We start from the raw sequence: 10,010 nt of genomic DNA, 5'->3' as shown, positions 1-10,010 counted from the left end.
AGTCCCGTCAGTGATCCGAGGAAAGATAGGACGTTTTCTTTCTTTTCTCGGATCGGAGACTCGGACCATTTTTCACGGACCCGATTCACCCGTCAAAGTGAATGGGTCCGTGAAGACTATCGGGTGCCACTCGGATGCCGTCAAAAACGGCCCGAGTGGCACAACGGTCGTGTGCATGAGGCGTTAGTGGCTCCAAACGTACTGCAAAGTGGATTCATTTATGTTTTATTTTCGTTGCATAGAAGCTATAGAAAATGGTTGCAAAATTAAGCTAGATCTTGCCGCTTCTTCTGGGACCGGCACCTATCTCTAGAACGGGGTCCCCCTAAACCCCCGTTCTACTGCTCAGTGTTGCGGCTGACGCGTGATTCCCTACCATGGATTACGGAAACAGCGTAGCCCAGTGAGTTACCGTTTCCGTAATTCATGGTTGGAAATCGCACGCGTCAGCCGCAACACTTAGTAGAACGGGGATTAGGGGGCCCCGTTCTAGAGATGGGACCCGCATCTATCTGACATTTATGACATATCCTGTGGATATGCCATAAATGTCTCTGATAGGAAAACCCCTTTAAGGCCTAAAATAGGCCGGTCACTAAGGGGGTTAATGATTTTAGGGGTCATGCCAGTCATAAAAATAAATTGCAAGCAATATAATATATTAAATTAAAAAAATAATTTTTATTGAATGTAATTTTTAATTGATCATATAGCACATATGTTGTCTATACACATCAGTCGGCAGTTGTGTAGTAGCGAAATGTCAGCCAGCAAGCTATCAGGAAGTTTCGTTTAGTTTTTGCCAGCAACTAAGATGGCGATCGGAGGGCACGTCTCTGCGTCACATCCTTTATTTTCCTGTCAATAACGGCTTTCAAGAAACTACGTTCTGATTGGCCGTCCGTATTATCCCCGTAGCCAATGGGCTTTCTTTTTGTTAGCAGGTGCTGAGAACGGCGCGGTGAGGGCTGACGGTGTGTAGGTGAGAGTGGGAGGATAGAGGCTGGTGGTCACGGGAGAAGTGTTGCCTGACAACTAGGCAGTAACCCGCTGAGCTAGCGCTCTAGTCTTGGTGCTTTGGTATTACTGAGCTCACATGAAAGGCAATGCTAAGAATTTAAAGATACAGTACCAATAATTATCTGCATGTAAAATGTCAACCTGCGTGGTATTGGGAGGAGGAGGTGTGGTGTACGACTCGGTAGATAGAGGTAAAACTATGGCCACCTACATATCCCAGCGTTCCCTGTCGGGCTTGTAAGTCACACAGGGGTTGTAGCATGGCCTGTCAGATGAACTACAACCCCCAACATGGAAATCTGATGGATCCTATTAAAGTCAATGGGGATGTTGGGATCTGTTAAGGTAACGGAAACACAAATGTGGCTGAACTACAACCCTCAGCGTTCCCTGCTACGCATGTCCTGTCAGCCATCTGTAACCCTACAACTGAACTACAGGTCCCAGCATGCCAACTCTGTATCCCCCCTCTACACATGCATGCTTGTATAGGGAGAGAAGCTGCTGCTAAAAACCTGGCGCTGCTTATACCACAAGGATAAGCGGCATTTGTGATTCCATAACTGCAGCACGGCCTATTCACTTCACTGGATCGGTGCTGCTTTCGCCACTTAGTTCCGGTTATTGACTGCGGTCACCGAGGTCGGATCACGCCGATCATAAAGGATGGCTTAGCCTAGTAATAGCCCTTCTTTTAGAGGGGATACCCCTTTAAATCGAGCACAGGATTTTTTCCTCTCTAATGCCACGTGTCTTGTTACTGTCGTGTTTTTTTTTTTCTTTAAATCTGTACAACCCCTTTAAAACTGATGTCATCAGTATATGATCGGTGGGGGCCTGAGACCCTGATCCCGTACCGATAAGCTGTTGTGGCTGCCCCTGGGCATCGGATGTTGTGCAGTGTAAAGTGGCGGGAGCAGTACACATTATAGCGGCCGTGATGGAGAAGTCTAACGCCGCTCCTATTCACTTGAGCAGTACTGCAGACTGTGACCGGAGCCATCTGCTTCCAGTATGGACGCCCGGTCCACGTGTCAGACCCACACCGATCGTATACTGATGACCTATCCTGTGGATAGGTCATCTGTATTAAAAACCGAACCTGTGCCCGGACATCCCCTTTAATTAAAGGGGTTGTCCACTGCTGGACGACTGATGACCTATCGGATAGGTCATCAGTACATGAAATTTGGGGGTCCGACACTTGGACCCCGCACCGTTAAGCCGCTCTGGCTGCCTCCGAGCACCTGCTGGAAGCAGATGGCTCCGGCCACTGAATAGTGGCCGAGCTGCAGTACTGCAGTTCTGCTCCTATTCAAATGAATAGCTGCAGAGCTGCAGTTCAGCCGCACGGCCACTACGTTATGTATGGAGCCAACTGCTTCCGGCTCCGTGCACCGCATAATGGGCCATAAGATCCGGTGCCCGGAGGCTTAACAGTGCAGGGGGCCAAGTGTCGGACCCACACCGATGATATACTGATGACCTATCCGGTGGATAGGTCATCGGTTGTTCAGTAGTGGATAACCCCTTTAAGGCTCTATTATCTGTTGTGGCTTCATATATAACCCAAGCCGTGACGGACGTAGTGCCAGACCTGTCGCACAATGGACACCAGCGGCGCCTGATGGACCAAGGTGTCTGACATTTTGACAACTGCGACGCAGATGTGAACAGAGCCCAAGCCCGTAAGTTGTACTTTACTTCAGAATGCAATCCGCAAATTCTCTCTTATTTGATCTTTTCTTCAAAGTTAAGGGGGTTCTCCAGGCATTTTAAATTGATGGCCTATCTTTCGGTGGGGGTCCGACTCCCAGCACGCACGCCGATCAGCTGACTGAAGAGGCCTCTTCCATGTTTACCATGCGCAGCCGCTGTGGATGTGTGACGGCCCTGTGCCTGGTAAACCTAAAAGAGGCAACAACGTTCGTCGCTGTAGCCCCTTCAGTCAGCTGATCGGCAGGGTTGTTGGGAGTCGCACCCCTACCGTTCTGATATTGATGACCTATCCCAAGCATAGGCCATCAATTTAAAATACCTGGAGAACCCCTTTTAAATAGGTAGCCCTCCTCGAACAACCGTTTAATTAAAGCGACCCTATGGTCCCGGGACAACATCTTAAATATGATGGTGTATATGGAGTAGTATTACCTGGTGCCCTCCAGTTGCCCCCGCTGCTGTGGATTTGCCATTTTAAGGTCCCCTCTGTGTTGTCCCAACATGACTGCAGCGCTTTTTAGAATCTGAGACACTCCCACTGTTCTTGGATTGGCTAGAGCTGCTGATGTGAACAGTTCTGTCCAATCCGTGAACAGAGGGAGTGTCTTAGACTCAGTCTGAGAAGCGTTGTGGCCGTTTTGCGACCACAAAGAGGGGACCATAAAACGGCGGATCCACAACTTGTGGGGACAACTGGAGGGCACCAGGTAATACTACTCCATGTACCCCATCACATTTATAATGGTGTCCTGAGACCGGGGGGTTGCTGTAAGCGGATCCCTGCATCTAAAGCCGGCAATACACCTTTCTACGTTTTGGACAGCCAAAAAAGCTGCTATTTCTTCTATTGGCCTCCATGTAATGCACTGACCCTGGTATTCCTCCAGAGGGCACTCTATGCAACGCTTTATCTAATGGAGAAAGACCTGCTTTTATTAACTCTTTATGGCCTGATGGGATATAAGGAGAGGTGTAATCCAAAGGATGACATTATAAAGATGGCCCCATTCACATGACCGTAGATTTCATTCATCTGTAAATACTGTCCATAAATACGGATCTGTAGTCCTTTATAGTCATCCCTAAATCCTCCGCATATACAGAATTGTCTGTAAATACGGTCCGTAGGTCATCCGTATCCGGGCACTCTCGGGGGAGATTACATTATAGTGTCTGAACTCGGAGCTGGACCCTGTGCAGTACCGGCCCCATAAATGACATTAAGGATGGATTCACATGACCGTGATTGGACTGTGAAAAATAGTCCATGTGTCGATTTCTCGATCCCGACCACAATACATGTGAACGGGACTCCTGCCATTCAGGCTACAGTCACACGACCGTGAAAAAAAATGGCCATGAAAAACGGATCAATTGTCAGTCTTTCATGTCCATTTGGTATCCGTGTCTCCAAATTCTCATCCATTTCCAGTCCGTCTGCCCGTTTTTTTATGACCGTTAGAAAAAAAAAAGCCTTTTCATTTGTCAGGGTTTGTCCCAATCCCCTGTAAACACCACAGTTCCCATGTAGATAGTGCCGCGATGTCCCTGTAGATCGTAACCCACCCCCTTGTAGAGCACAGCACCACACCCCTCCCTTGTAGATCGCACCCCAAAATGTAGCTCACAGCACCCCCCCTCCTTTTAGATAGCGCCACTGTAGCTGCCACAAGGAGCTGAATCTCCGGCCAGAGGTGGGGGTCCGATCTATATTTATTCGATTAATCACTCAGCCCTACTCTGTTGTATGAGAGTTACAGAAACACTGAGCCGCACTTGCTCGGCTTTTTCCTTAAGGCCGGATTCACACGAGCGTGTGCGTTTTGCGCGCGCAAAAGGTACTTAACCGCCTCGTGTGTCACCCTCGTATGATGCGTGGCTGCGTGATTTTCGCGCAGCCGCCATCATGATGACACTCTGTTTTTATGTTTGTATCACGTGGTGCTTTTCTGTTTTCATTCTGACTTTTCACTGCTGTTGCGCGAATCACGCGCGTCCCACGGAAGTGCTTCCGTGTGCTGCGCGTGATTTTCACGCACCCATTGACTTCAATGGGTTAGTGATGCGCGAGAAACGCAGAAATATAGGACATGTCGTGAGTTTTACACAGCGGACACGCTGCATGAAACTCACGGACATGTCATCTTGGCCCCATAGACTAATATAGGTCCGCGCGAGGCGCGTGAAAATCACGCGCGCTGCACGGACGTATATCACGATCGTGTAAATCCGCCCTAACTATCATTGAACAGAATGTAGAGAGCCGATGCATGAAATATGTGGCCAGGGGCAACCGCACTAGGCGATATGGGGGTCAGATATTTATGGCAATAAAAGAGGTTGGGAATATCCCTTTAGAGGGGTCTGCAGTTGTGACTAGGGGAACTTGGATACTCTGCACCCCCAAACAGTTCGATACCGTTATTTCATGTATTTCGATACTTAGCTGTGCAGCCGCAATATTGTAACACATGAATGTATGAGAGCGCAGCTGCCGTTGTGTGATACAGTCATTGCCGCGCTCTGGGTCCTGACAAGGATGATGCACTAATGAGCGGCGACACGGAAGACCGACCATGGCGTGCGCACTGCAAACACCCCCGTGTTCTGTCTTCAGTGCCTGCGCCGCCGCTTATTAGTGCAGCGCCGGCCGCATCACCTCACGCTGACCGCGCGCGCACTAGTTGTCAGGAGCGGGGCAATGACTGTATTACACAGCCGCAGCCCCGCTCTATAACCGCGGAGATCAGAGAAACCGCTCATCTCTGCCTCTATTCTCCAGAATGATGCGATCAAAGCTGACTGCAGCATTCAGGGGAAAATGAGACGGGGGGATGCCCCTGGATCGCGTCACAGGAATTCCTGTGACGCGATTGAGGGACATACCATATATGGAATTCCTGTGACGCGATTGAGGGACATACCATATATGGGCAGACAACCCAGAGTCCATTGAAGGACCCCAGGGCTGTCTGACCATATTTCCTGTTAGGGCATACTTAGTACACAGGCAGTTGTTAGGACATACCTATCCGTACACAGGCTAATGTACTGGCATATATCTGATCTATACCTGTACACTACTATCAGTATATAGATATATGCCAGTACATTAAAGTTTAAAAATAAAGTAATGTTAAATTAAATTTAAAAAAAATACACATTCACCTTTTTTACAATAAACATTAAAATAAGTCTCAATACATAAAATACACACTCGGTATTGGCGCGACCGTAATAACCTGCACAACAATTTTTTTGCGCCATTTATGATGTGTACGCTTTAAAAATCTAAACACTGCTTTCTATCACTTATTGTGAGGCACGAGATGTGATGAATTTAACCTCCGTGTGCCTGACATTAATAGTAATTAACCCCATTATGACTGAGAAACATGATGGGGTTAATTACTATTAATGTCAGGCACGCGGAGGTTAAATTCATCACATCTCGTGCCTCACAATAAGTGAAAGAGCAGTTTTTATTTTATTACTGTTGGTAAAGAATCGTTTTGGTATCGAAATCGCCATATTACACGAAGTATCGGTATCGAAGTCCAAATTCTGGTATGGCGACCTCCCTAGTTGTTACCGGCATAGTAGACATAACCGTACGCTGCACAATATCTGCACTGATTTAAGCGACGACTAGACACGTCTGATGCCACTTATCTCCGTGAGAAGCAAATAGAACAGGGATGTTACCAATCTGATCTTTTTGGCGCTCTGACGAGTCATCTTGGGAGGGGTGGGGGAGCCCATTGACTTTTTTTGGAATGATCCGTAGACAGCATATATATATATATATATATATATATATATTAGTGTCGTATCTCACCGCCTCTTCTCTGCCTGGGTATGTGGTTCTTCTACTTGCTAGTTTTCGGGTTTTACCAATTCATATCCCGCCTGGTTTCATTGTTGTGCCTGAAGCTACAGAGATGCCAGTGAGCATTTTGGCTGGCCTGATTTGCATATATTTGCATATTTTTGTAGAGTCGCTGACTTGCCATGTGTTCGTTCCTTTAAGATATGCCCAGTAATATTTAACATTGAAATATTGCTCTCCGTCACTGCTGCGGATCTTACTCCTTTTTTTTCTGTTTTTCCACGACAGGTCATTAAAGGGATCGGGAGAGTAGAGATGCTGAAATGACTGAATCGGAAGAGACCGTCCTGTACATAGAGCACCGCTACGTGTGCTCAGATTGCGGGGAGGAATTTCCCAACTTGGGGGACGCTGTCCTGCACCAGCAAAGCCACACTGCAGCAGCGCCTGAGCCCCAATACCAGGTGGTGGGGCTCGGTTCTCAGGAAAACCAGTATCAATGCCTAGAATGTGGGCAGCTGTTGATGACTCCTGCGGACTTGCTCACCCACCAAGAGCTGCATCTCCGGTTACTGAATACGACGAAGCCCGATAGCCCTAAAGCCAAGCGGACGTCCCGCAGCGAGATTCACTATGAATGCCCAGAATGCAAAGCATTGTTCTCCAGCCAGGACGTATGGATGGCCCATAGGTACACCCACATGGAAACCCAGGAGGCGGCACAGTCCAAAGTGGTGCTGCAAACAGAAGACCATGTCCTGGAGGATACGCTGCAGCTCGTGTGTGACCCCTCTGCCCCCGGCGAGGTCCATCTGGTGGCCGGACAGCAACATTTCCATGTACCCACCCAGTCGTCTACTGCGTTATCACACACCCAGGTGCTGGTGGACTTGGAGCATTCCTACAAGAAGAGCGAGGGTGTAGCAGAAGATTGCGCCGTTGAAGTTTTGTTTTATAAGTGTTCAGAGTGCACTCAGCTTTTCCAAACGCCCGGAGAGTTCTTGGATCATCAAGCTACGCACTTCCAGGGGCAAGAAGTCACAACCGAACCAAGTGGTCAACAGCCCGAAGCATCTGAACCCTCTGCAGTCGAACCGGCGGGTGACCAGGCGGCGAAAGAGTCTCCCACCGCTGAGAACTGTGGTGATGCCACTCGTCCTCCCGACGTAGAGCAAGGGTCCGAGGATGCGCTGTTGTCCTGTGCTCCATGTGGAATGACTTTTAAGGATGTCGGTGAACTTGAGGTCCATCAGTTATTTCATCAGACCGGCCCTTTTCATTGTCCGTTGTGCAGCAAAGTATTTCCGACACCCCCGGAGTTGAATGAGCACCTGAGATCACATCAGGGAGAGTCGCACTACCTTTGTATGGACTGCGGGCTCGGTTTCGCCAGCGAGGCTGTGCTACTAAATCACCGCCGTACACACCTCTCCGATCCGCTGTACTCCTGCGAATGCGGACTGACATTTGTTAACATGACAAAATACCTGTATCACCGGCGTCAGCATAGCAGCAAACTTCGAGAGCCCGCACCGGCAGAGGAGAAGAAAATGAAGAACTACACCTTCCCAAGTCCGGCCGGCGGGTTTGGTTGTTCTTGCGGTAAGGAGTTCCCGTCACTTCCTCAGTTGTTACGCCACCAGCATTTTGTGCATTCGCTTGAAAGGAGGCACAAATGCCCGACTTGCGGCAAACCCTTCAAAAAGCGCTCACATTTGCGAAACCACATGCTGACGCACACTGGCGAGCGACCATACTCTTGCACAGAGTGCAGCAAATCCTTCAACTCCCAAGCCAACCTGCTGCGGCACAAGCTGACCCACACAGGAGAGAAACCCCATAAGTGCCAGATCTGCGGTAAGGCGTTCAGTCAATCCTCCACCCTCCAGACACATCTTTTCGTTCACAGCAAGGCCCATCCTTACAAGTGCACCGAGTGCGGGGTCAATTTCCACCGCCCTTACCGTCTTCTCATGCATCAGTATCATCACACGGGAGAGTACCCGTATAAGTGTCAAGACTGTGGCCTTTCCTTCTTGCTCAAGAGGCTGCTCGAAGTACATCAACTTGGGCATAAGGGTGACGTGCCTTCTAGGTGTGCGGACTGTGGCACCAACTACCCCAGTGCCCAGAGGTTAAAGGATCATCGTTGCAATCGAGCAGGAGGCGGAGCTGGAGAGAAGCTGGAGTGCCCCGTGTGTGGCAAGAAGGTCAATTCTGACGCCCGGCTTAACGCCCACGTTGCAAGTCAGCATGCAGGTACCAAAACCGCCCATGGGTGTCCGGGAAAGGGTAAACAACCCGCATCTCCACAGAGCAGACAGAAAGGGGGCACCAAAAAGTTGGAGTGTCCCGACTGCCACAAAACCTTCAGCACTGAAACCTCCTTACAAGTTCACCGCAGGATCCACACCGGTGAGCGGCCGTATCCCTGCCACGACTGCGGCAAAGCCTTCCGACAATCCACCCACCTGAAAGACCACATGCGTCTACACACGGGGGAGAAGCCCTTTAAGTGTGACGTGTGCGGTAAAGCCTTTACCATTGCGGTTCGTCTGTCAGAACATAAACGCATCCATACCGGGGAGCGGCCTCACACCTGCCCGGACTGCGGCCGGGCTTACCGCTCCTTTTCGAACTTGTGGAAGCATCGAAAGCTGCATCGCGAGCAAGCGGTACTACCACCACCACCAGCGGCTGGCGAGTCCCACTCCAATGACCTCTCCAGCACTGTAGCTATATTAGAGACCGTAGAAACCATTCCCATCATTGAGACTGTGGAAATCTTCCCCGAGGGCAGCACAATAAGTGTACAAGACATTCAGTTTGAGACTTTGCAGGTGGAGAATATTCATTTGGGGAACATTCAGATTGGAACCTTATGAGACGATGAAGTGAAGGGCCGGCATGTGATCAGCCGGTGCGAACGCCAGGTTTCCAGTTCGGAGACTCTGGTTCTGCTAAAGCCGCCAGGCTGAGTTGCTGCCGTCAGACATCTCTGCTTTAATGACGGTCTTCCTGTATGACACGTTGTTGAAATTCATATTTTAATTAAATCCTCTAGTCATTAACCTCTTACTGGTGGATTGTAACTCCGTTGTCCATTGTTTTTATTTTGTTTCCCGCTCCGCAGCCGTCGGTTATTCGGCACGCTCCACTTACCTGACGCAACGTCTCTGGAGCTCTCGGCAAGGAACAAGGTTGTCCAGGTTTGGCTATAAAGTCCATGAACAACCCGTACAGTTGTAGATGTTTAGATCCCGGGCGTTTTCTGATGCCTGAGCGGAATCCTACTTAATGAGACTGCCTATATTAGAATGTAACAAATGTAGATTTAAAGGAGCACTCCAGCTCCCCCCCCCCCCACCACCCCAGGTAGTGCAATGTGTAGTAACTTACCTGGTGCTGTATTTCACGGGACGTTTAACGTGGGGGTCACGTT

The 10,010-nt window shown here is 49.3% G+C and overlaps 1 protein-coding gene across 5 annotated transcripts; it reads left to right on the top strand.

Annotated features, from left to right (window-relative positions):
• The first annotated feature begins 900 nt into the window (after positions 1 to 900).
• On the top strand, positions 901 to 9,660 carry LOC142662219 (zinc finger protein 574-like). Of its 5 annotated transcripts, none has more exons than XM_075840289.1 (2): positions 901 to 982; positions 6,857 to 9,660. In XM_075840289.1, the coding sequence occupies exon 2, from the start codon at positions 6,892 to 6,894 to the stop codon at positions 9,451 to 9,453; it is 2,562 nt and encodes an 853-aa protein (XP_075696404.1). In that variant the 5' UTR covers positions 901 to 982; positions 6,857 to 6,891; the 3' UTR covers positions 9,454 to 9,660. The 5 variants fall into 5 exon arrangements, with proteins under 5 accessions (XP_075696404.1, XP_075696409.1, XP_075696406.1 ...); XM_075840294.1 differs by having other exon boundaries at positions 948 to 974; XM_075840291.1 differs by lacking the exon at positions 901 to 982 and adding an exon at positions 989 to 1,211.
• The last annotated feature ends 350 nt before the right edge of the window (positions 9,661 to 10,010 follow it).

Source organism: Rhinoderma darwinii, chromosome 10, assembly GCF_050947455.1.
Source record: "Rhinoderma darwinii isolate aRhiDar2 chromosome 10, aRhiDar2.hap1, whole genome shotgun sequence".
Taxonomy (NCBI): Eukaryota; Metazoa; Chordata; class Amphibia; order Anura; family Rhinodermatidae; genus Rhinoderma; species Rhinoderma darwinii.
This window is presented reverse-complemented; position numbering and strand designations above follow the sequence as displayed.

Coding starts and splice junctions, on each gene's coding strand:
- LOC142662219 (XM_075840289.1), top strand. CDS start 6,892: ATGACTGAATCGGAAGAGACCGTCCTGTACATAGAGCACCGCTACGTG.